The sequence below is a fragment of the Balaenoptera physalus genome, assembly GCF_965194825.1.
Source record: "Balaenoptera physalus genome assembly, chromosome: 10".
In the NCBI taxonomy this organism is placed as follows: domain Eukaryota; kingdom Metazoa; phylum Chordata; class Mammalia; order Artiodactyla; family Balaenopteridae; genus Balaenoptera; species Balaenoptera physalus.
Window position 1 is genome coordinate 104,825,377 of NC_138889.1, and position 26,480 is coordinate 104,851,856.

The following is a 26,480-nucleotide window of genomic DNA, read 5'->3' on the forward strand; positions in this document are numbered from 1 at the left end:
CAAAGCAGGGCTGCTTCATGTCTAAGCCAACGCCTAACTCCTAGCACAGGGCCTGAAACTCCTAGCAGGTGGTCAGCACTTATTGAATGAATGAATGAATGAACATTTGATTGAATCTTGAAGTACAGATAGGATTTGGAAGAGACAAGGCAGATGCGTGTTCCAGGCACGAGGCACAGCTTGTACAAAGGTAAAAAGGCATGAAGAAAAACGAGGCATGTTCCCAAATCGGCAAATACTAAGATAGGGTTAGATCCCCACGCAGGTGAGCAGAGGAATAAGGCTGAAATGGTAAGCAAAGGCCAGTGGACGAGGGCCTTGTAATAAATCACACTTGAATTTTATCCCATCCGCCCAAGGAAGCTTTAAAAGGGCTTTAAGAAGGCGGAGGATGTGACCAGCAGGCTTTAGGAAGGTCATTCTGGTGGCCTTTCCCAGGATGGCCAAGGAGGACGAGTTAGGAGGCAGAAGGCCGTTTAGGAGGTGACTTTGACCCGGGCAGGCCTGTGTTCTAAGGCACGGGCACTGGAGAGAGAAGCAGGCAGCCTCTGACGTAGCATCAGGAGGCCAGAAGGGGCCACGGCCACAGCCTGGAACCACCACTACGTAAGCTAAGTCAGTGAAGAATCAACGTCTAAAGAACAAGAAGGTCGGTCAGGGAGGAAAACAGGAAAGGACTGAGTCGTGGGAGCGCAGGCGAGAGAACAGTCCAAGAAGGAAACGGCAAGAGGGTCAAGGCCATTAAGAGGTCAAGTGCAATAAGGCCCAAAGTGCCCGTGGATTTGCCGTCAGGACGGCAGGACTCCAGACCCAGCTGGTGCAGCGCGTCCTCCAGCCTGACCTGGGGCTTGGGACTCCTTCACCTGTCAACGTGCTTCAGTCCAGGGTCTCCCCCAAGTCTGACCACGAGATGCTCTGGACCGTGGGACCCTGGAAGCTTAAGGTCCAGCCATTTCCTTGGAGAGGAGCCCACTGAAGTATCAGGAGTCCCGAGTCCTAGTTCTGTTGCTGCCACTGCTATGGGGCCTTAAGCCTCAGTTTCTCCCAGGGTGATGGGCCCAGGTGGGCTCTACAATTGCTTCTGTCTGTCGATCTGGACTGCCCAGTGCTCAGGTTCAAAGAGAGTGGCACAGGCGGCCAGCTCTCCAGACCCTCTGACTTGGGAACCCTTGCTGCCTCCACACTGGACCCCGGGTTCCCCCCTCCCAAATGGCCTATTGTGTGAGCTCAGTTTCCATGGGGACAGAAACCCCATGGTTTCTGGGTCTGGGTTGAGAAAGGAGAATGTTTACTTTTTCCACCGAGCTGATGCCCATGTAAACAGTGTGGTCCCATAAGTGGAGCCCTCGCCCTGCCCTCCCCGCTCCAGGAGCATATAAGAAGATACCCGGTTGGGCACATCTCCCACAAGACCACCAGATTCAGAGACAGGGACAGAGCCTCCCTCACCAGCCTCCCTCCCACCATGAAGCTCGCCATTGCCCTCACCCTGGTCACCCTGACTCTCTTCTGCAGCCCTGGTGAGTGTCCAGAGCCCTCTGCCCCAAGCCGAGCTCAAGAACTCTCCCAGTTCTGCTCGGGAGAGGGGACGGCTGTCCGTGCCCTCTGTTTAGCTGCCGGGAGCAGCTGGGAAAGCTGACTCCCAGCCAGGAAGCTGGGTCTAGCAAGCAAGCTCATCTTGGGAACTTGGGGAGAGCCCCGAGGCTGTGGGGAAACCTGAAAAGGACCCCATCTTCCATATCCAACAACCTCAGAAGTGCAGGGAATGGAACAGACTGGAGGGAGGGATGGAGAATATCCCACCTAGATGCAATGACCAGCAGAATAAGAGTAACAAACAAGCTTCTCAAAGCCCAGGCCTGGACAGACCCCGAGATGCCAAGAGACCTGGGTGCTGCCTCCAGATTTGGGGTCAACACACCACTCTGGCAGCCAGAGGGGCTGGAAGGAGCCTCATGGGTTCCAAAGAAACCCAACCCAAGGAAGGTCTCCCATTCTGGGCAGAGAGGAATATTCTAGAAAGGGCTCTTCCCTTTGGGAAGCTGCCAACTCAGAATGGAGATTTCTAAACATTTTCTATCCTCTGCAAAAAAAGGGTTAGGAGTCTCTGAAGAGTTGCAGCTGTCACTAAGAGGAAAGGAATGGGGTGGGGGGTGAACCACACCTCCCCGGAAACCCCCTGATCTCTTGGGAGCTGGGTTACTGAACTGTTTTTTACTCTGTATCAGCCTCTTCTACAACAACAAATTTTAAACAAATTCCTGTTAGTTCACTTTCAAAGTTTCTTGACAACCATGGAGATAAGTTTTATGACCTTGGCGAGGTGGGGGAGTTAGTTAGAAAATCAAGACCAAGAGGCAGTGGGAACAACTATGGTGCAGAGATGTCTATTTCAAAGGGGAAATAACATCATTTGGACTGAAACGTATGTTAATTAGAAGATCTCAATGCCAGGTACAGAGGAGGGTTGCTCAGCAAGACAGGACTGAAATATGTTAGGAGGTGGGGCTGGGATGTGTTGGTATGTTCCTGTGTGTGCACATATAATAATACCAGTAATAAGGTCTAACATTTATTTAACACTTACAATGTGCCCATCACCGTGCTGAACCCCGTTCACAACCACCCTATGAAGTGGGGACATTATCCCCATTTTACAGATGAGAAAACTGAGCTAAAGAAAGATAAAGTAACTTGGCTGATGACATAGTAAGTTGTAAAGCAGGGATCTAAGTTCTGGAGAGGGCCTGACTTGGAGTGGCCACTTTGAGTGGGGCCCTGGAGGCCAGGCAAGGGAGTTTGCACACAAGGCAGCAAATTCAAGGATGGGGATTTGAGACTCAGTAGGAAAACGGGCAAGCAGGGAGAGTAGGGGATGGTGACTCTCCCCACATTCCTGGGGGCAGGGACCTAAAAAGGAGCACAACCGGAGGCGGGGGAGGGAGAACTCTGGCGAAGGGAACACGAAGGGAACACGGCAGGGCCAGGAATAGACGCAGAGGTGTGTCTGTGTGTGGATGAGACCACAAGGCCTGGCGCCCACAGCGGATTCCTCTTCTGGGCCAGGCTCGGGGGCTCATGCTTGGCTGGTACAAGTGCCTCTTCCTGCCAGAGCCTGACTTTGTCACGTGTGGCTCAGACCATCACTAACCATCGGTAAGAGGCATATTTCTGGTGGGAGCCAAAACCCTCGACGGCCTCTTCCCAGCCGCCGCACGGCACACCAAACAAATCAGATCAGCAGCTTCTTTTCTCAGTGCCCTGCCTAGAACTCTATCAGAAAGAGCCAGTAGCACCTTGCCCACCGCAACCCAGGAAGTACAAGGGAGGCTCAGGCAAGCCACGGAAAGCTGGCCGCAACCCAGAAGGCATCCACATGGCGTCGAAGAGTCAACTGCTTGGAGCGCCACCAGGTCTCAAATTCAAGGCCGTCGATGAAAGGGCCGCTATCTCTTGCTGACAGGCCCAGCTATGTGCATCTGGGCCAGGCCCAGGCAGGAAGCTGGCCAGTGTAGACAAGGGCCTGGATACACGCGCTCTCTCTTTTCTGTGCTCCAGCATCTACAGAGGTCTGCCTGAACTTTCTACACGTCATTGAAAACCTCTTCATGGGCACGCTTTCCAGCTATGAGGCTGCCCTTGAACCCTTCAGCCCTGAGGAAGACATGAAAAATGCAGGGGCCCAGTTGAAGATGCTGGTGGACACCCTCCCCCAGAAGGCCAAGGACAGCGTGATAAAGCTCATGGTACACGGCTCCCTCCACTCTCACTACCCAGCGGGGCATTTCCCACATCCCTCAGCTGCAGTGTCACCTCCCTTTGGGGACCCTTTTCTAATCCAGAGAGGAGAGTCACAGTGCAAATGTCCCCAGGGAAGCAGGCACAGCCATCTTACCTTTTTTAAAGAAGCTTCTGGGCTTCCCTGGTGGCGCAGCCGTTGAGAATCTGCCTGCTAATGCAGGGGACACGGGTTCGAGCCCTGGTCTGGGAAGATCCCACATGCCGCGGAGCAGCTGGGCCCGTGAGCCACAATTACTGAGCCTGCGCGTCTGGAGCCTGTGCTCCGCAACAAGAGAGGCCGCGATAGTGAGAGGCCCGCGCACCGCGATGAAGAGTGGCCCCCGCTTGCCGCAACTAGAGAAAGCCCTCGCACAGAAACGAAGACCCAACACAGCCAAAAATAAATTAATTAATTTATTTATTTTAAAAAAAAAAACCACTCTTAAGAGCCCACTCTTAGGAGGAGTTCCCCACACTTTAAAAAAAAAAAAAAAAAAAAAAAAAGAAGCTTCTGAGGGACTTCCCTGGCGGCCCAGTGGTTAAGACTCGGCGTTTTCACTGCAGGGGGTGTGGGTTCGATCCCTGGTCAGGGAACTAAGATCCTGCATGCCGTGCGGCCAAAAAGTAAAAAAATAAATAAATAAATAAATAAAATAAGAAAATAAAAATAAAGAAGCTTCTGAGAAATAGTCTAAGCTTAGCTCCTCCCAGAAATACCGAACCTCTTAGGTGACATTAAAGTTTCTGGGTCTGGCTTTGACGTTCATTCACTGTTGTATTGGGTTTTTTGTTTGTTTGCTTTAGGACAAAATAATCAAGAGCCCACACTGTGCTTAGGATTTAGAAGCTGAAGATCTCCACCTGCCGAGGCCCCGCCACTCCCCGGATGTTTTCTTCACTCCATCCCCACCAGCCCTGCCTGCAGTGAAGTACAAGCATCACATCTCTGTGTCCCCATCTCTTTTTTATTCACCTGCTAGAGTGAGAAGGTGTCCCGTTGCTGGGGTAGGTTTAGAGAAAAAAAAAGCAGTGGCCATGGAAACACATCCCCAAGGGGCCCAGGCCCTGTCTCACTTCCAGTCCACAGGTGGCCAGACCGGCATCTAGCACATACTCCCTTCCATGGGCAGAGAGCTGGCCTGGAAACGTTCCCAGAGCCTTGCTCAAACTTGACCTATGGGGGAAGGCGGGGGGAGGTTAGACAGGGTGGCAGCTGACCTCAGGCTGACCCCCCTAACACCCATTTCATAATGAAATTAAGTGTTCTGTTTCTTCCAGACCCTTTGGGATCCCACTCTTGGGTGGAAAAAGAAATATTTCAGGTGATTATGCTACCCAGACATGCCTGCAAACAAAGATGGAGCTTTCCAGAGAGTTCTGTCTCCCAAAGATAAATGGTGGACGTTTCAAGCATTTTGACAGAGCAGTAGGGCGCTATGAGGGGCTGAGTGGCCCTGTGACAGTCCTGCAAATCACACCCAGCACACGACGACGCCCTCCACCTACAGAAGGATCAGATTCCTAAGAAACTTAGGAAACAAAGGCTGGAGGGAGGAACAGACTCGATTCCTTGATTAGGGATCCAGGGTCCTTGGGGGTGATTTCAAGGAGCAGTAGACTCTGAGGGGCGTCCCCAGAGAAGGCAGGTTGTTTCGCTCACTTCATATTTGCTACATGAAATTATTTGTCAAACTATTTTTTAAAGCAAAAACCCTCTACTCATGCATTTTCTAGATCCTTTATCAGTCATCGTTGTTAGGACATCCTATTTCCAGGCTGAAATTGCAGAGGCCTACGTGTCAAACTGTCCATTCACGTCAGTCTCTGCCCGGAAGAGGAGGCTGGGGGGTGGGGGTGGGGGGTGGGTCGGGACCAGGCTGGTCGGCACCTAATTACTGCCGTCCACTGGCAATGATGCTCTTGTTCGACCCCGAAGCCCCTCTCGGACCTGCCCCCGCCTCCCGCCGTTCCCTGAGTCCCCTCCCAGCCAACTTTCACGCCACCCACTTTTTTTCTTGTGGCGAAGGAGTCTTCAGGCGTGAAATCAATCCCTGGGTATTTACCAGCACTCGCGATGTGTTCATAGTGGTGCTGGGCGCTCTGAGGAACCTGGGAGCAGATTTCGTAACCCAACAAATATGCATGAAGCCCTTGCTCAGCGCCAGAACCACACTGAGGCCCAAGTAGAGCAGAGTGAAGAAAACACTGGCCTCTGCCCTCAGGGAGCTGGCAATCTAGCAGGGAAGATGGTCAGCGCCCTGCAAATCAACAAGCAAACAGATAGACAGATAGACAGAACTCTGATAAAAGCATAAAAGAAATACAGGGAGTGACGCGAGCAAGAGTAGCATGGACAGGCCAGCCCGGGAGCCCCCCTGCTCAGGGTCTGAGCAGGGATGGGAGGAATTCAATGAGATGGGGGGAGGCGGACAGAGCATTGCAGGCAGAGGGTGAAGCAAGAGGGAAGAGGGGAGGCTGCCTGGGCTTCTTCCCGAGCCCCTGCCTTTCTTGAGACCCCACTGAGCCCTGCCCTTGGACCCCAGGAGAAAATTCAGAACCTTCTAAAGGGAGTTCCCTGGTGGCCTAGTGGTTAGGATTCTGGGCTTTCACTGACAGGGCCCAGGTTCAACCCCTGTTGGGGAACTGAGATCTTGCAAGCTGTGTGGTGCAGCGAAAGTAAAAATAAAAAAGGAAAGAAAGAACTTTACCTCCAGGTTTCTATCACCTGCCACCAAAACAGCCCAGACCTCTTCCCCTTATATCCTACCGTCTACCCAACATCTCAAACTCCTCTTGTCCAACAGAAGTCTGATTCCCCCCACCCCACCCCACCCCCATCTCTTTCCAATCTCTGTAAATTCTATCCCTAGCCTCCCAGTTGCTCTGGCCTGAAGTCCAAGGGGCATCCCCGGCCCTTCCCTCTCCAGCACTGTCACGTCCAGCCAAGCAGGTTACCTCCAAAGCACCTCTGGGAACTGTCTCCATGTCCACAGAGCCCCCCTGGGCCACACCACCCATGCTTCCGCCGCACAACCCGGGGGAGGGGAGCTTCCTAACTGGCTCCCAGCTCACACTCTAGCGCCCCTGCCGTCCACACTCCACACTGAGGCCAAAGCAGTTTTTATCAAATGAAAACCCCCTTCCTGGGCCACTTCCCCCACCCCAACCAAGTAAAGCCCTTCACAGCTTCCCAGCACTCTTCTCATAACTCCAAATGCAGGTGCTCATCGCTGGCTCTCATCTCCCACCCTCCTCCCCACTGCTCATTCCATCTCTGCACTCCATCCCTCTGGCCTTTAGTTTTTTTAAGAACCAAGCCACCAAGCCCCTTCCTACCTCAGGGCCTTTGCACAGGCCACACAGCATAAGCTGCTCAAAACCTATTGATGATTGCTGTAAAAATTCCCCCTAGGGACTTCCCTGGAGGTCCAGTGGTTAAGACTCTGCGCTTCCAATGAAGGGGTGCGGGTCCCATCCCTTAGTTCCATCCCCTTAGGGGGAACTAAGATCCCACATGCCTCCTGGTGCGGGGGAGGGGGGGATTCGCCCTAGAGCAAAATGGGCAAAGGCTAGAACTCGTCCTAAAGATGGGTCCCATGTGGATATAAATATCCCCCAAACATCCCCCATCCCTGTGGCAAATGGTATCTGTCCAGGCCACACCATCCCCAGCAATTGAATGAAAGTGGAGGACACGCACAGGGGAAGCGGGAATGGAGAGGGCATAAGCAGAGAGCACGCAAGGAGAGGTCTGAAGAGAGAGAGAAACCTCTTCCGTCCGGATTTTTCCAAGAAGCAACGTGGTCCCACGGGGACGCGCCTTCCCCGCCCTCGGCAGCCGGTGCCGCCGAGGCCACTGGGGGGCAGTGTCGACCAAGGTGTCCCGGAGCGGACGCGCTGGTCCGGCCCTGGAGCTTCTGAGCCCTGGAGCTTCTGAGCCCCGCCGCTCCACACAGCCCGGCTCACTCCGCGGGACAGATGATGAAGCACAGTTCCTTTCTAGGGATCTTTTATCATCTTTGATTGCTTTAATTTGATTTTTCAGGGGTTTTTTTCATCAGAATTCTGAGGAAAAACAAGGGCAGTCACACAAAGTTGCTGCCCGCTGAACCCTGCCAGTGATGTGTCAGCACTTTTGGAATTAGTAATAATTCCATTCCCAAACAATTCCACTGGCGAGTCCAACGTAATCTACAACGATGGCCCCGGAGGTACAGAGGACCACGGGGCGCTGGTGGAGCTGACCTTTGACCTCCATCCACCCCATTTTTAAAGTCTCAAGTAACTAACAATTTCTTTTATTGATCGCTTACTCGCTGGCAGGCATTTTTGCAATTTCTTGTTTATTCCTCACACAACCCGGATTCCAGAGCCCAGGCCCCAACCCCTGCCCTACAGAGAGTAGGATCCCAGACGCAGGAATTTCCTGAGCCAATAACAGAAGTGATACCGGTGAGAAATGTCCACCCACCCTGCCCCAAACACACACGTGTGTGCATGCTTGTGCAGACACACACACACAAACCGTAAAGCCATTGCACCCTTCCCTCATTGTCTGCCACAAAAGAGGGCCTGTGACTGTAAAAATGCCCGAGCAGGTCAGGGGGATTGGCAATTCCAGAAGATTCTTGGTAGAGGGTGGGGCCTTGGTGGGGGGCCTCCTGCCTCCCCCTCCTCCCCCACTTCCTCACTGCGGAGTCCCCGGGGGCTCCTGTGAGCCATCCACCTAGATAAGTATTGTTCAAACAGATAAGGATCCAGGGTCATAAAAGGTTCAGAATTTTAATTACCTATTCACAACTGGGGAAATATTTACCTAGGGCAAATACAACAGGTATCTTCGGATAAAAGGGAGTCTCCACCTCAAGGCAGCCGCAGAGGCAGGCAATCCAAAGAATGTGAGCTGTCAGCACACAGAAACATACATTTAGTTTTAAAAGAGCAGAATGCAAGATGAACTGATTACAGCCACAGAAAGAGCACGTATCTGTGTGACGCATGTTGCCAGAAAGCAGAAGGAGATTAGAGAAATGAAGGTATGTCACTGGGTTTCTTTTTTGTCTTTTTTTTTTTTTTCCTGGCCTACGTTATAGCACGAGTCTGCAAACTATGGCTGGCAGGCCACACTCAAGCCATGGCTTATTTTTGAACAGACCTCAAGCTAAGAATGATTTGTACATTTGAAGAAGGAGGAGGAGGAGAAAAGGTGTGTCCAGCCCTGGATCATATAAATATATAATTATATAATCAGCCTTTTTCACTATGAATCTGCCAAACTCTAAAACACAAGGAGGCCAATGTTTGAATATAAGCTTCCTGCATTTGAGAAGTATTACGCACAAACTGTGTAAAGAAAAAAATGTAAAATGCATCTCAATAAAGCCAAAAAAAAGATGAAAAACAAGAAATGTATTTTTAGCACTATATTACTTTTAGCATTTTTTAGCATTCATACCTCTGAGGAGCCCAGGGGAAAGACCACATTTTTTCGTGATCACGTTGTCAATGAAACCGTGAATCTGGGTGAAATTGATCTTTGAAAAGTATATCACTCCCGCAGTCTGCCACCAAAGGGACATTTACTCTTCTTTTTTTTTTAAATAAATTTATTTATTTATTTTTATTTGTTTATTTTTGGCTGCACTGGGTCTCCGTTGCTGTGCGCGGGCTTTCTTTAGTTGTGGCGAGCAGGGGCTACTCTTCGTTGCAGTGCACGGGCTTCTCATTGCGGTGTCTTCTCTTGTCGCGGAGCATGGGCTCTAGGCACGTGGGCTTCAGTAGTTGGGGCACGCAGGCTCAGTAGTTGTGGCTCACGGGCTGTAGAGTGCAGGCTCAGTAGTTGCGGCGCACGGGCTTAGCTGCTCCGCAGCATGTGGGATCTTCCCTGACCAGGGCTCGAACCCGTGTCCCCTGCATTGGCAGGCAGATTCTTAACCACTGTGCCACCAGGGGAGCCCGGAACGTTTACTCTTGAAGAAAGCTAAAGATATATGTATGCATATAGCTGATTCGCTTTGTTATACAGCAGAAACTAACACAACATTGTAAAGCAACTGTACTCCAATAAAGATGTTAAAAAAAAAAAGCTAAAGAGGAGTGGTCATTACCAAACATTGCCACCACGTTACAAAATCCAAAGACTTGCCCTTGCTATGTCAATGCCTACATTGATGGATCAGTAGGAAAGCTGCAGTTTTACACCCTCAGCATGTGAGTGCATTGATGTTAGCCTGGCAGAAAAATCTATAAATGATTCACAAGGCAGGAAGAGGAAGTGAAACCAGCCCTTACCAACTTTATGAAGATGATGTGGATAAAATGATGTCTAGTTTATGGCTAATGCAAGCGTGCTGTTGGCGAATGCCAGGGTATTTGTGGGTAGTAATTCACCGTAGGGTGACTGCTGTTCAGAATGGCTTCAGACAAATGATAAAGAAAACGTTGATTGATGAGGAAGGGGCCACACAAACAATGCTTTCTGCAACGTGTAATTAGGGAACGTTCCTCCCAGGCACTTACGGAACACACCAGCGGGCACGTGGAAACAATGTGAGCATGAATCATTAGGAGTTAGCCACCCAACGTATTTCTGTGAGCAAACTAAAATTATAAAGCTATAGTACGTGCAAATATCAATAAATCTGAAAATAGATTCAGCTTAGCATGCAAGGTCGCAAGCATCAGAATGGATAAACCAGGCGTTTGGAACTCAGATTTGTCCCCCATCAAGTGAATGGATTCCTAGCCTATGACAGTAGCCTAGATAACTCCTAAAATATCTGAAGTTATGTGCCTGTAGCACCCAAGTATCCTGTGTGACTGCGAGACATGTAGCTACAGAGAGTCCTTTAAAATTCCCTCTTATGGCCCTGGTGACACATGTAGATACTCCTTCAGCTCTGGGACAGGATGGAGATGCTGGTCTGGGAGAGATAAGATGAGGGCAAGGCCTCGGGGCACTGGGGCCAGAGGAAGGATCTCTTGACCTCTGACCCTATGCGTCCATCGGTCTCTGAGTCTGTCTCTTCTCAATTTACCTTGAATGTGTCCCCTTCTCCCTACTCTGATTCCAGTAGCAGGTCTTTACCATCTGTGGCCTGGAGTATTGCAAACAGCCTCTAACCTAGTTTCCTATGGCTCCTATAACAAATCACCACAAACTTAATGGCTTTTTTTAAAAATTCACATTTATTATCTTACAGATCTGGAGGTCAGAAATGCAAAATGATTTCACTGAACTAAAAATCAAAGTGTTGGCAGGCTGTGCTCCTTCCGGAGGCTCTAAGGGAGGTCTGTTTCCTTGTTTTTTCAGTTTCTAGAGGCCACCTCCATTCGTTGGCTCGTGGCCCCTTCTCTCACCTTCAAAGTCAGCAGTGCAGCCTCCTCTTCTGCCTCTGGCCTCCTCTTCTGCCTCCTTCTCCCACGCAGAAGGACCCTTGTGACTGCACTGGGCCCACCCCCGTAATCCAGGATGATCTCCTCATCTCAGCATCAGCTGATTAGCAACCTTAATTCCATCTGCAACCTTCATTTCCCTTTGCTAACAGGCTCCTACAGGATAAATTCCAGACTCTTCGCCTGGCCCAGGAGGCCCTCCTGAGAGCCTGGCCCTCGCCGGTGCTCTGGACTCAAATCCTGCTGCTTCCCCCACCTACGCCGGGGGTACAGCAGTAGACAAGGTTTGGAAATAAGATTGCCCTCCAGTAAATGCAAATCAAAACTACAATGAGGTATCACCTCCAACCGGTCAGAATGGCCATCATCAAAAAATCTACAAACAATAAATGCTGGAGAGGGTGTGGAGAAAAGGGAACCCTCTTGCACTGTTGGTGGGAATGTAAATTACAGCCACTATGGAGAACAGTATGGAGGTTCCTTAAAAAACTAAAAATAGAACTACCATACCACCCAGCAATCCCACTACTGGGCATATACCCTGAGAAAACCATAATTCAAAAAGAGTCACGTACCACAATGTTCATTGCAGCTCTATTTACAATAGCCAGGACATGGAAGCAACCTAAGTGTCCATCGACAGATGAATGGATAAAGAAGATGTGGCACATATATACAATGGAATATTACTCAGCCATAAAAAGACACAAAATTGAGTTATTTGTAGTGAGGTGGATGGACCTAGAGTCTGTCATACAGAGTGAAGTAAGTCAGAAAGAGAAAAACCAATACCATATGCTAACACATATATATGGAATCTACAAAAAAAAAAGGGTCTGAAGAACCTAGGGGCAGGACAGGAATAAAGACGCAGATGTCGAGAATGGACTTGAGGACACAGGGAGGGTGAAAGGTAAGCTGGGACGAAGTGAGAGAGTGGCATGGACATATATACACTACCAAACGTAAAATAGATAGCTAGTGGGAAGCAGCTGCATAGCACAGGGAGACCAGCTCAGTGCTTTGTGATCACCTAGAGGGGTGGGATAGGGAGGGTGGGAGGGAGACGCAAGAGGGAGGAGATATGGGGATATATGTTTATGTATAGCTGATTCACTTTGTTATAAAGCAGAAACTAACACACCATTGTAAAGCAATTATACTCCAATAAAGATGTTTAAAAAAAAAAAAAAAAGATTGCCCTCCAGGTTAGGCTGGTAAATTCACAGATGGTGGATGGGGTGAGCTATCTATGGGGATGAACCAAGAGATTGTCTCTAACTAGGAGAAAAGAATGCAGCCACACCCTACACTCCAGCAAGGTGATGCGGGAGTCATCTGCGGGGCAGGACCAGAATCTGGGTGTCGTGTAGGACGTGGAAATCTAACCTGATATCCTGTGCCAAAGAGGAGGGGATGGATAGCAGTGCGAGGGAGGCACAGAGGTCCTGAGCAGGGAGAAAAAGCAATGGAAGAACGCTTACTGGTTCTAAGTCTGTGCTCACTTCCCGACCTTCCTGACGCTCGTCCACGGGGAGGATATGCCGTCTGGTCCACTAGCCTCTGATTGATTAATCCACCAACGTGCTTCTCGTTGAAGCTGTCAGTGTGGATGCTCAGTTAGCGTGCAGCCGCCTTCGGGACATGGAGCCCTTCTCATTGTGTCCCTCAGGCAGGTCCTGATGCCACAGAACCACAAGGCAGACCCGGGCAGTGCTGTCTAGGGACAACCAGGACCCACTTCTCATCTGTCTCCCGCCAAACCAGAGAAGGGAGAGCAAAGGGTCAATCTCCTGATGCCACCGGCTCAGAACAGACCATCTTCCTGGCGGGCAGACCTCCTTCCTCGGGTGACACTTCCCTGCATTACCATGAGGCACACACATTAATATTTAAAAAGGCAACAAACCCATGCTGTTCCCACCTCCACAGACTATAATGTCTCCCCTTCCCAAAGTCACTTGAAGACCCAAGCTCCATCCTCCGTGCCCTATGCAATGTTTGGGACATAGCTATACTTAAAAAAAAAAAAAATCATTATTTATCTAAAATTCAAATTTAGGGACTTCCCTGTGGTCCAGCAGTTAAGACTCTGATCTCCCAAGCAGGGGGCCTGGGTTCGATCCCTGGTCAGGGAACTAGATTCCACATCCCGCAACTAAAGATCCCACATGCCACAACTAAGACCCAGTGCAGTCAAATAAATATATATATTTTTTAAAACCTAAAAAAAAATTCAAATTTAACCTGACATCTTGTATTATCATCTGCTAAATATGGCAACCTTAAGATTCCTTCAAGACTCAGCTTCTAGGCTCTTCCTCTAGTGGCTAAGTTAAGACCCATCTGGAAACTAAAACAGTAGATTAAGTACATTACAGTACTGGAGAGCCTTTTTATTCCATCTCTCTACTTCCCGGTGGGACCACATCAATAACCAAGTGGTCCCAGGGAGATAACCCTGACTCCCAAAGATCTGCCATCACTCCCTGGCCAACCCATTGGAGGAAGGCAAGCACTTCATGGGCAGGAAGTTCTAACCAAAGTCAACGCATTCCCAAAAGTTAGAAGCTCATTGTTTCCCATTGCTCCCTTCTTCATTCGTGTTTCTCATAAAGATGAGATCAGCTTATGAAACTGGATTCTTTGAAACCACAAATCCAGCTGAAATGTATTCATTTCACGATCAATAAATTTCAAGACCTGATTATTTTGCAATTATATTGATGCTGAAAATGTTAAATATTAACCAGATAACCAAAAATTTATCTTTCGCTATCTAACACCATAGACAAGAATTTCAGACTGTACCCCAATGACCGGAAACTTTGAAAAATTCTTTGCCTGGAAATTCCCTCGCTGTCCAGTGGTTAGACTGCAGGGGGTACAGGTTCCATCCCTGGTGGGGAAACTTAAGATCCTGCCTGCCGCGTGGCGCGGCCACAAAAAAAAAAAGAAGAAGAAAAGAAAAGAAAAATCCTTTGCCTAAAGAAGTGTATTGACTGACATGTTGAAAATAGCGGTTTTACTTCTGTTGACTAATAAAGAAAGAAGAGAAAGGAGGGAGAGAGGGAGGGGAGAAAGAAAGGAGAGGAAGGAGAGAAGAAGCTGATGTTCTCTCTGGCTCCCATCATCTGGGGGCAGAAGTCAAATACTGACTCTGAAAAACAGTGTCAGAAAGTCACTGCCTGTAGCCAACGCTCCCAGTAATTTTAACAACGCCAGGGAAGGGAGTAGTGAAAACCACCAAGACTGACCCAGCACAGATGCTTGATAGATGTTTACTGAGTGAATAAGTGAAGGACCATCACCCGAGCCCCATCGTTGCCAAAGCCCACTCTGGTTACAAACCCGATTCCCTTAGAAGTGAAGAAATGCACCAAAAAGAACTGGTGCAGCAGCCCTTCGTCCAGAGCTGGCTGGGACTCTAAAAGCCACCTTGTGGAAGGTATTCCTTTAACTGCAGGTGTTTGTTTCCTTTGGCACAGTGATATGTAATTTCCCATTTTTAGAACAATGCTCCCAAGAACAGTCACAAAAACAACCTTCGGAGGGGGCGGATTTCTTCCTGGCCACGGCTACAGCTCTGTAAAACAACAATAACAAAGGGATTTTTATTCAAAACACTGCATCTCTTCATAAAATCGGGACGCCTTTCGTTAACTTTTCACAGGCTGAATAAAAAAGGCCCCCCCACCCCTTGGAAGAGCACCTCAACAAACTCTTACTTTGGGGAGGGGTCTATTTGGAAACGATTCCGCTGTGGGATCTGTTTGGGTCTTGACACGCCTCCCTCTGTGGGTTCCCGTGTGGCAAGGGTGGAAAGGAAGCTTGTAGAAAGCCAGTGTCTGTCCTTCGGGTGTCCTGTGCAAGTCTGAGGCCAGAAGAGGACAGTGTGTTCTTGAGAATGTGCCAATAGCAGGCCGAAGGAGGTGAGGAACCAGGGCGGGATGAGATGCACGCCCTCTGGTCTTAGCCATTAAGGAATCCCTTTCATCATCATCTCCAAACTGACTTTCTCCCTGCTTCGTAAACTCAGAAGAGTGGCTCCCAGATTTGAGGAGTCCTTCACCCCCCTTCCCCATCTACCTGCACCTTCCTTCCATCCCACCACCTCCACCCTGAGGTGCACCCAACTCATCTCCACCTGGACCCGCACGTTTCTCTCCTCACTGGCCTCCTGACCGAGTCGATTTCACCTCCCATGTGGGTGTGCACGTCCGGGCTTCCTCGTACACCTCCCTACTCAAAAATGTTCCACGACTCCAGGTCCTATAGAAAATATCCAGATTTCTTGGTGGGACCTCACCTGGAGCCAACCTGATCTTCCACAAGTCCCAACATAAATCTTAGGTGCCAACCAAAATGGCAGTTCACCATTCCCCAGCCCCCACCTCCTCTAGGTACCACCTCCTCCCCCTCCCCCAACTTAGAATGACCTTCCTGGTCCTCTCTCTGGGACTAAATCCTACCTACTTTTGAAGATCCACACAAATAATACCCTCTCGCTGACCGATCTACTTGAAAATGACCTCCCTCCCCTCTCCCTCACTGAAGCACTGAGACTCTGCCCCCTTCCTTCTGCATCTCCACTTTCTGGAGAAGTCATAAGCATAACTTTTTTTTTTTTTTCAAACATGTGTTGAACGTTTAGAGGAGCAAAGTGCTAAGTGTTTTTAAGAGGGTTGGGGGACTTAGCTGGTGGCCCAGTGGTTAAGACTCTGACCTTCCAATGCAGGGAGTACAGATTTGATCCCTGGTTGGGGAACTAAGATTCCACATGCTGGCGCGGCACAGCCTACAAATTTTAAATAATAATAATAAGAAGAAGAGGGTTGGAAGGAATTGGGCATCAATAAAGGGAAAGCCCTGACATTTCTACACCACCCTTTTCTGAGCACTTGCTATGGGGCTGCCACTGAGCTGAGCACTTCTGATGTAGGACCTCATTTTACCCTCACAATGAGACTGTAAGGTAAGTACCACCGTCCCCTTTGTACAGACAAGGAAACAAGGGCTTTGAGAAATTAACTTCCTGAGAGCCTCACTGTTTAAGGGGAGCAGAGTTGGCATTCAAGCTTGACTCACAACATTGACCGCTATAGCCAATACTCAATGCCTCATTCTCAGAGAATTTACAACACAGAACGATTAAAATGAACGGGTTGGGTAGGAAACCATGAGTTCTTCTTCCGATTGGAACAAATTCATGGAAAGGATGCATAAAGGGGATTTTTCTTTTTTTTTTTTAAAGAAGGTAGAGGGATTTGAGTTCCTGGAATATCAGGATACACGATGAAGTTCTCTTTAAAATATGGTATCTAAGGCTTCTGTGTTTGGGAGGAGTAACAGGCGAAACAGAGAGCTTTGATGGTGAACCAAGAATCACTCTGAGATCTCAAGCCGAGTGGCAAGAGCTTGGATTGTGGAGCTCAAGTCCTGGCCCCTGCACCTACTAGCTGTGAGTCTCAAACAAGCTAGTGAACCTCTCTGTTTCCTCACGTGTAAAATGAGAATAATACCTGGCCGACAGGTGAGTTTGGGTGGATGAAGTGAAATAATCTGTATAAAGCACCTGGCACATATAAGGTATTCAATAAATTATTATTGTTGTTATTACTTCACTTGGACATAAGAATCTGCATCTTTTCATTTTTTTTTTAATCAAAGCATAATATATATACAGTAAAGTACATAAAACTCACTCATCTTAAATGGACAGCTTGATAATCATTTACACTTATATGCATGTATATACCCACCACCCCAGTCCAGATATAGACTATTTCTGCACCCCAAAAAGTTCCCCCTTCCACCATCTCAATCCATATGCCCACCAGATACGACCCTGATTTGACTCATATTTTTGCTTTGCCTCTTCTTGAACTTCACATGAATGGACTCGGGCAATGTATATTCTGTCATGGTTGTGTGTGTAGCACTCCATTGTATGAATATACCACAATCTATGTCCCATCTTCTGTTGATGGGATTTGGAGACAACTCCTTTGAACATTCTTTTTTTTTTTTTTTTTTAATCTTTTGTCCGCACCACGTGGCATGCAGGATCTTAGTTCCCCGACTAGGGATCGAACCTGTACCCCCTGCAGAGGAAGCACGAAGTCCTAACCACTGGACCACCAGGGAATTTCTCCTTTGAACACTCTGTACATATCTTTTTGTCAGCTCAGGCACTGGGTATGTGTACCTGTGAGTGGAATTACTGGGTTCTAGAGTGGGAAAGCTTTAGCTTTACTAGAATCTGCCAAACAATCTTCCTAAGCGGCCGTGCCATTTCTACACCCCGCACAGCAATGCATGAGGGTTCCAGTGGCTCCTTATCTTCAGTGACGCCTGGTGCTCTCTCTGATTTTTGCCATTCTGGTGGTTGTGTAGTGGTAGCTTCCTGTGGTTTTAATTTGCATTTTCCTGATGAGTAATGATGTTGAGCACCTTTTCATAGTTTATTTGACCATCTGGATATGCTCTTTTGTGAGTGTCTGTAAGGTTTTTGCCCAGTTTTTATTGGGTCATTCGCCTTTTTCTTACTGATTTATAGTGGCTCTTCATTTACTCTGGAGATGAATACTTTGCCAGTTATATGTATTGCAGACATCTTCTTCTGAGACTGAGACTCGCCTTTTCATGTTTTTAATGGTGCCTTTTAAAATTTATTTTTTATCGAAGTATAGTTGATTTACAATGCTGTGTTAGTTTCAGGTGTACAGCAAAGTGATTCAGACACACACACACACACACACACACATATACACACATATATATTCTCTTTCAGACTCTTTTCCATTATATGTTACTACAAGATATTGAATATAGTTCCCTGTGCTATATAGTAGAGCTTTATTGTTTATCTGTTTTATACATAGTAGTGTTTATCTGTCAATCCCAAACTCCTAATTTATCCCTCCCCTCCCTTTCCCCTTTGGTAACCACAAGTTTGTTCTCCATGTCTGTGAGTCTATTTCCATTTTGTAAATAAGTTCATTTGTATCATTTTTTTAGATTCCACATATAAGCAATATCATATGATATTTACCTTTCTTTGTCTGACTTCATTTAGTATGATAATCTCTAGGTCCATCCATGTAGATGCAAATGGCATTATTTCATTCTTTTTTTATGGCTGAGTAACATTCCGTTGTAAATATATGCATATATACCCACATCTTCTTTATCCATTCATCTGTTGATGGACACTTAGGTTGCTTCCATGTCTTGGCTGTTGTGAATAGTGCTGCTGTGAACACTGGGGTGCATGTATCTTTTTGAATTAGAGTTTTCATCTTTTCATGTTTTTAATGGTACCTTTTGATGAAGAGAGCCTTCTAATTTTGATAAAGTCCAATGAATCCATTTTTCTTCTATGGTTAGAAGTGCTTTTGGTGTTCTCTTTTAGAAATGTTTGCCTACCCCCGCGGTCATGAATACACTCTATGCTGATTTCTTTTCATCGTGTGTTCGTGGTGTCTTCCTCTCGAGTTGGAGAGAACTGAGTGGTTGTTAATTCAATGAGGAGCAAAAGTCTCACAGAAAAAACGAAGCATGACCGACTCACATGATAATGCTCACATGGTAGTGACTGCCTAAGTCTTTGAACCATCCAGCCTGTTACCTTAAAGCCACTCGGTGGCATTACCAGGCACCATTGCTGACTGGCTGCACTGCTGAAATTCCATAGGAGGGGCTGCAGAGGAGCGGCACCTTCCAGAGTGACCAAGGAAGGGGGATGGCAGTCCCTCCAGCGCTGGTTTATACTCTCAGGCCAGCAGCTCGCTTTCACAACCCACACCGTGATCGCCTTACAAACACCTCCTTCTCCACCCTAGCGATGTTTTCTCTCCCCATTTATAAACCTTTTTCCCATGCATTTCCTTTGCTCCCTGAATTTTCCCTTTCATTATCATTTGTCTAATCACTTATCATCTGGAGGGCATTTGTTATACATTTGCCTTTTAAATCATTTCTTCCCTTCTGTCTCTCCTTCCCTAAAAAGCAGGCTTTCTCAGCCTCAGTACTACTGACACTTTGGACCGGATACTTCTGTGCCGTGGGGGCCGGTGCCTACACTGTAGGATGCACGGCTCTCCCTGTTTCTCTCTTTTCCTTCCTACCTTTCTTCTCAGTGTCAATCAAGAGGCCCGCGGGAAAAGTGAGGGGGTGGCTGAGAGGTGAATCATAGCTTTCTCAAGCTCAAAGGGGCCTCAGATACGATCTAGTGCAACCTCCACTTTTACAGATGAGGAAACGGATTCGAGAGGGGGAGGGAGAGGATGCATCCGAGACGAATATGTGGTGGGCTGGGGGAGGGGAGGACAAGTGCCAGGCCAAACAGGAAAGTAAAATTCCAGGGCCTGAAGCGGTATTTCCAGTCCCACCGGGGAACCTGGGATTGCTTCCCACAGCTCCTTTCTCTCTCCAAGCCGTGAGTCCCATTCCAGAAACAACACGGGGCTGCTCAGATGGAGGAGCAGACCCAGATCCAACATGAGAGCCCTTCCCTGGGAGCCCATGCCAGAGCCTCCAGTGGACATAGATGACCCCCAGTTCCAACGGGGATGTTTCATGATGACTAATGCCATGACTGCATCCTAACTTAATCCTATAACCATGAAGGAAATGATGGTCAGGCCACCCAGCCACACCTGTCCCAGTGGAGAAGTTACAGAGCAAGAAACCATGAGAGGGGGAGGAAACCCCAAGACCATGTCAGTCCTGGCCCTGTCTCCAAGAAGACAGGCGATGGGATGCCCAGGGCAGCCGAGAGCCCTCAGCCAGAATCTCCCAAGTCATGGTGGGCGTTAACACTTGTTGAGCCCTTACTATGCACTGGACGCTGTTCTAAATACCTTGTAAATACATGAATTTAGTCCATCCTCCCCCGGAGACACTGTCATTCTCCCATGTTGGAGATGCGGATATGGGGCCTGGGGAAACCTTGGTCAAGCAGCAGGACGCTCTCCTGGAGCATCTTTATGGGGTCACAGGTCAACACAAATCACCCTACTCCTTACTTGTAGCTAATGTCAACCTCACCCCCATCAGACACGCGTGGACCCCCTGGTGTGTAAAAGCCTACACCAAGATATATATACACACAGTGGAATACTACTCAGCCATAAAAAAAAGAATGAAATAATGCCATTTGAAGCAAAATGGATGGACCTAGAGATTATCATACTAAGTGAAGTAAGTCAGACAGAGAATGACAAATATATGATATCTCTTACATGTGGAATCTAAAATATGACACAAATGAACTTATTTACAAAACAGAAACAGACTCACAGACATGGAGAACAAACTTATGGTTACCAAAGGGGGGAGGGGGGAGAGGGATAAATTAAGAGTATGGGATTAACAGGTACAAAACAGATATAAAATAGATAAACAACAAGGCCCTACTGTACAGCACAGAAAACTATATTCAATATCCTGTAATAAACCATAATGGAAAAGAATCTGAAAAAGAATATATATATATATATATATATATATATATATATATATCTGACAAAGAATCTGAAAAAGAATATATATATATATATATATATATATGACTGAATCACTTTGCTGTACACCAGAAACTAACAGAATACTGTAAATCAACTATATTTCAATTAAAAAATTGTTAAATAAAAATAAATTTCAAAAAGAAAGCCTACACCAAGAACTTACACAAAGCTCTGGGTGGCAGTCAAAATTTTAGTGGTACACGATCAATATTTTTACTTTAACAGTTATGAACTTGTCTCAGGGCTTATTAGAAAAATTCTGGGTTTCATTTATGGTAATTACATAAAGATTTTTTTTTCTAATGTAAGGTTTTTTTTTTTTAAAAAGTAAGGTTTTTAAAATAAACCTACTTAAAGACAGTTATTAAACAAATAGTATATGATGGCATGTGGATGTGGCAGAAATTGTGATGATGGCACTGGAGTGACTTAAGCTTGGGCAACCCTGCTCTGGTCTTGTCTCATCCTGAAGACAGCTGATCCCTGCCCTAGTCCCTGCAGGGCTGTGTCGCCTCCTCCCTCCTCTTATTCTGACCTGCCATCCTCAGAGCCTCTTTCTCAATAGACTTGAAGATCGTAATCCAATAGCCCTCCGGCTGTCTCTGCCCCTTTCCACACGTGGGTCAGTCACTTTGGGATTCTCTCTGCTTTCTGGTGATGAAAGAGTAATCCAGCAAGGCCGCTAAATGTACTAAAATCCACAAATAAGAGGCCAAGTGTGATGACAGAGAGGAATGAGGAAACCCCACCCCATTCTTTGGACACAGTCCTGGGCCTTCTACCCCCAGCTGGCCTTACGAGGCACCAGCTGGGGAAACGCCAGCCCCGGGGTCCTCCGCAGAGGGTCCCTCCCCGGCTCTGGTCTGTGAGCTGGACGATGTGCTCGAGGACCCTGCACTCTCCACCTCCTGCTGGGGACACAGTGGCAGGGAGCAACCTCGTGGCTCCAAAATCAAGAGCCCACAGGGAGTCCCATGTGTTCAACGGCCCCCTCTGCTCACCCAGCCTCTGACGGTACTGCCTCCCTGGTGGTACAGGAAGGACTGCTCTTCCTCAGCAAATAGAGAAAGTTTTAAAAGAATCCTCGTAAATGAGATTGGGAGAACTCACTCAAAGCCCCAGGGATATCGTGATAAATAATAGGCTGGGATTCGAACCAGCCCCCAAAACCCAGTGTCACCAGAGAGTCTCAGAAGATGGGAATCAAACGCCACCTGCCTGCGCGTGCCCAGCTGGCTGTTGTATCCTTCTGGGCGCTGCCTCCCCCAGAGCTTGGTGGGTACCTGGCCAAGGAAGCCTGAGCCTCTTGGGCCATTGTTCTCCCTCAGAAGAGGATCTCAAAAGCAGAAGGAAATCAGAAACAACCACACAACGAATACCAGATTCTCCTTTCTCCCTGCCTCCTCGGCTGCCAGGAGGTTAAGCAGGGCCGGCTGACAGCGCACCCCACCCAGCAGCTGCTCGCCCTCCAGGACGTCCTCGCCACGGGAAAGGCTGTTCCCCCAGGCCTCACTGTTCTCTACTGATGTCCACAGTGTCCAGTTTTCCTTCTCCAGCTAGACGCTGGTTCCTCGAGGGCATAGACGCATCTGGGGCTTCCTTCCCACAAGTCACAACAGGGACAAGTTACAGGCACTCTGTGTTGGTTGATTGAGTAACTGATTGCCTCTGGGTACCGTCCTAAACACTTCACAGGTATAAACTCATTGACTCTCCACAGCCATCCCATGACGGAGAAACTATCGTTAGTCCCATTTTACAGATGACGAAGTGGGGTCCAGGCGACCCAGCCAATGGGCAGGACTGATCCAATGACGGCAGCTTTAATGGGATCAAATGATCCTGCTCCCCACTTCTTACCCACATCAGCCTCCCCCAGCGACTCCGTGAATGTGTGTGGAGCCCGAAGTCCTACCCGACGGGCTGGATAGAGAGGGTGACCACATGGCAGACATGTGCCCTTCAGAACCCACACCCCGAGGCAGCACGTGATGGGGATGGACGGGAAGGAGATTTTGAAGAGGAGACACACAGAACTAGTGTCAGTCTTACCAACTCAGCATCTGAACATTCCTGCTAAGAACTTTTTCTTAAAAATGCATTTTTTTTTTTCTGTTGGGGCTATTAGTCATTTCAACATAATATTGTGTTCTATGCCTCCTACATAAGCAGACACGAGCTTCCAATGTTGTGGAATATTGAGCTCATGCATCTAGTCAAACTGCTGTTTGCTTTTTGCTGCAGCCATAGCTACGATCTGAGTAAACAGAGGAGAGGGTTTGGCTCCCAGTTCTACGAGCTGGGCGCTGTGCCATCATCCCGCAAAACAAAAGGGGAAAGATGCCGGAAGTGACAGGCCAGGGCTAATGGGGAAGAAAACTGCCATCCTATTCCAGGGGCTACTGAGCAGGGTCAAAACTCCCCATAGAGGGGTGGTGACGGGGCAAGAAGGCATTCCCTTAATCCCTGTGAGGAGCCAGCACGTTTTATAACTGTGGGCAGCGGAGGGAGGAGACAAGCACCATAACCCACCCCCCCCTGCAGATGAGGTCAGGCTTGGAAGATGCCAGCGAACCCCAGCTTGTAAGTGGTGGACCTTGACCTGGATCCCAAGTCCTCTCTGTACAGCCCAGGACTCTCCCTCTCCACCCTGCTGCCCGTCGGCTACAGGATCTGGCAGCTCCATGCTGTGTGTGAAGTGACCTCCACCCTCTGGATTGCATCATGTAATAGCCATGCCCCTGACCATGTCCTGGGTGGCTGCGTCCATCTGAACAAGAAAACTCAAGGATAGGCTTTGTCCTTGGACTTTCTAGTGTACGACCACGTGAACGTGATCTGTCTCTTTAGAGTCTATTATATCAAATGTTAAAATGATGGGTTGATGGAAAGATCAAGATCATGAATTCAATCTCTAAGTGAGCCCATTGTCACATCAAGGAAAATAAGGAATCTTTGTCCCTCCTGGGGGTCTTCACCGTCCTGCCCTCCTTCCCCCCAGTCTCAGAAGGCATCTGAGTCTCTTCAGAAAAGCCTCCCCACTTGTTCCAGTAACAGCCACCAACTCTTGTGCACTGATCCCATTCCCATGCTTCTTTCAGAGCACAGGAATCAACTATCCCATCTTGCTTCAAAATCCCTACCCTCTCTCTCCTGCTGGCTTCTTTTGCTCCGCCTATAAACATCTTTATGTCTGTCCTGGATGAAAAGTCAGACCTCCTGTGTCTGCCTCCTGTGCCCAGAGACCGTCCCATCTCTCCTTTTAGCTTTAACTCCAAACTTCCTGGTAGCTCACTTTCATCTCCTGAACTTCTCCCAGGGATTCCTAAGCCCCTGCCGGGTGCAGCACGGCCCGGCCAATCGATGGAAACTGCCTCTCAAGGGCCACAAATAGTCTACAAGCATTGAATCCAGCGGCCACTTCTCAACACCCATCCCATTTGACCTCTCTGCAGCAGTGAACCCAACGGAAAAGACTCTTTCTTGTGAGATGTACTTGGGGCCAGCACTGCTTGTTGCATACTCAAAGCCATTTCCCTTCTCTTTAGCTGGCAGAATCCCAACTTAGTTCAAGGACAGGAAAGAGATTCTTTTATTTCAGCAAGATGGGCACAGCTACTGGTCCAAGGGCAGCATGGTTCCTTTCTGACCAGTGGGATATAGGGGGAGATCAGTGGGGGTCTTCTGGGGACAACCCCTCTACCACCACCCACCCCCACCAATAAGAGGGAGCCGTGAGGACAATGTCTGCCCAGGCTGCTCCCTTTTCTGTCTCAGAACTCAGTCGTGTGAGGATGTGATGCCTGAAGCTGAGGGAAAGTCAAAAGGACCTCAGTGACACTGACCAGAGATTTGCTACCGACCATCTCAACCACGAGAAAAATAATCCCTCTTACTCACAGACAAAGAAAACAAACTTATGGTTACCAAAGGGGAAAGGGGGTGGGGGGAGGGATAAATTGGGAGGTTGGGATTAACATATACACACTACTATGTATAAAATAGATAACCAACAAGGACCTACTGTATAGCATGGGGAACTACACTCAATATTATGTAATAACTTATAAGGGAAAAGACTCTGAAAAAGAATATATATATTCTGAATTGCTGTGCTGTATACCTGAAACTTACACGATATTGTAAATCAACTATACTTTAATTTTTAAATTTTTAAAAATAATCCCTCTTGTCTACATCACCACTGGACACCTTTGCTGTTACCTGCAGCCAAAAGTATACCCTACCAATGTGGCACTCCTCTCTTTTTACTGACACTACCTTCCTATCCCTTGGTCTCAAGTCCCCTTGACAGCCCCTCTGCCACCCCTTGACTATCAGCGTTCTCCTGGCCCCCTGTGCTCCTTAAGTGCATAGCCCCATCAGCCACCTGTTCATCGATTCAACAAATACCTGTTGGCACCTTCTATGTGCCAGGCTGCCCTATAGGCTTGACACTCCAGTGGGGGAGACAAACAATAAACAAGATGAACAAATGAAAATGTCAAGTTGTGAACAGTGAGGGCTCTGAGCGAAATGATTGGCTAAAGGGGATGATGAAAAGGATGTGGGGCCTCTTTAGGTCTTGGGCAGTGAGCTGAGAGGGAACACTTAGGCTGAAGTTTGAAGGATGAAAAGAAGCTGGCCATGCAAAGATGAGGCAGAGCATTCCAGACAGTGAGAACCATGATGGACCCAAAGAAGGAAAGACTTGGCGCGTCATGGGGACCCCAAGGAAGCCAGTGAGGCCAAAGAAGAGTGATGGGAGGAGGGAAGTCAGATGAAGCCAAGATCCAGGATAGAAAGGTGTAAGCCATGGGATGGTGGTGATTGTCATGCTAAGTGCAGTTGGAAATCACTGGGTAAGAGGATTAACGATCAAATTTGCGTTCCTAAACCAAATGGCTGGAATTTGGAGCCAGAGTGGAAGCAGGAGCCCAGTGTGGACTCACAGTCTCCCAGGTGAGAGATGGTGGTGGCTTGGCCTTGGATGGTGGCAGTAGAGATGGAGAGAGATGGTGTGTCTCCTTTGTGATGTAGTCCCAAGATGCACATTATGGGACTTGCTGGTGAGTGGGATACAAGGGATGAGGAAGAGGGAGGCATGGAGGGTGACACTCATATGTTCTACCTTGGACACAAGGGAGAGGACCACAATTTACTGAGATGGAGAAAAGAATTTGGGAGTGAGGGAGGCAAGCCATTTTTGGAGTTTCATTTTGGAAATGCTGAGTTTGAAATGCCTCCAGAGACATCCAAGTGAAGGGGGCAAGGCTGGAGCTCAAGGAGTTGAGAATTTGGAGATTAGCAGCCTAGAAACGGTCTTTAAAGTCACAGGAATTGATGAGATCCATTGAGTGAAGCATAGAAAGAATAGAATAGGGCTTTTCAAGTTAGAAGTATCATTTATTTTTCACTTCTTCTCTTCTCTTCATGTGTTAGAATGCCACATCCTATCAGTTCTAAATTCAGAACACTTCTCAAAGCTGTCCTCTCTCCCTTGCCATGGCTGGTGCCCTTCCAGCCTTCACCGTGCCTCCCCTGGAGATTTTCAACCAACACCTGGCCTTTGGTCCCTCCAGTTCACCCTTCACTCTGCCACCTGTGGGGTCTGCCTCTGCTCAGCTGGAGCAAAACTGAAACCAGAGCGTCCAGGAGGGGACCGCAGAGAAGCAGTCATGGAACGACACCAGGTTGGAATGGGGTCACCTAGACCTGAGCTGGAGAGGCACCAGCAACAGAGAGAGAACCAGGTGCCCAGGTCAGTAACCACGG

The 26,480-nt window shown here is 48.2% G+C and overlaps 2 protein-coding genes and 1 long non-coding RNA gene across 4 annotated transcripts in view; 1 reads left to right on the forward strand and 2 right to left on the reverse strand.

Annotated features, from left to right (window-relative positions):
* Positions 1-868: 868 nt before the first annotated feature.
* On the forward strand, positions 869-4,723 carry SCGB1A1 (secretoglobin family 1A member 1). Of its 2 annotated transcripts, XM_082477969.1 has the most exons (3): positions 1,285-1,520; positions 3,559-3,746; positions 4,585-4,723. In XM_082477969.1, exons 1-3 carry the CDS (start codon positions 1,466-1,468, stop codon positions 4,615-4,617), a joined length of 276 nt encoding a protein of 91 aa, XP_082334095.1. In that variant the 5' UTR covers positions 1,285-1,465; the 3' UTR covers positions 4,618-4,723. The 2 variants fall into 2 exon arrangements, 1 of the variants encoding a protein (XP_082334095.1); XR_014268184.1 differs by lacking the exon at positions 3,559-3,746 and having other exon boundaries at positions 869-1,520.
* Positions 4,282-5,598, reverse strand: LOC309668328. Its single transcript, XR_014268190.1, has 2 exons — positions 4,754-5,598; positions 4,282-4,382 (listed from the first exon to the last, which is right to left on the reverse strand). It is a non-coding gene; the product is annotated as an uncharacterized lncRNA (long non-coding RNA).
* Positions 5,599-14,440: 8,842 nt separating this feature from the next.
* The window catches only part of AHNAK (AHNAK nucleoprotein), a 93,435-nt gene continuing 81,395 nt past the window's right edge, over positions 14,441-26,480 (reverse strand). The window contains exon 6 of the mRNA XM_082477869.1: positions 14,441-14,761. Coding sequence (XP_082333995.1) covers positions 14,754-14,761 — 8 coding nt within the window. The 3' untranslated portion in view covers positions 14,441-14,753. The remainder of the gene's footprint in view (positions 14,762-26,480) is intronic.

What these genes read in the sequence shown, in the direction of transcription:
- SCGB1A1 (XM_082477969.1), top strand. Translation starts at nt 1,466, where the DNA reads ATGAAGCTCGCCATTGCCCTCACCCTGGTCACCCTGACTCTCTTCTGC. An exon ending in GACTCTCTTCTGCAGCCCTG is followed by an intron (nt 1,521 to 3,558) that starts GTGAGTGTCCAG and finishes TCTGTGCTCCAG; the next exon opens with CATCTACAGAGGTCTGCCTG. An exon ending in ACAGCGTGATAAAGCTCATG is followed by an intron (nt 3,747 to 4,584) that starts GTACACGGCTCC and finishes TGTTTGCTTTAG; the next exon opens with GACAAAATAATCAAGAGCCC.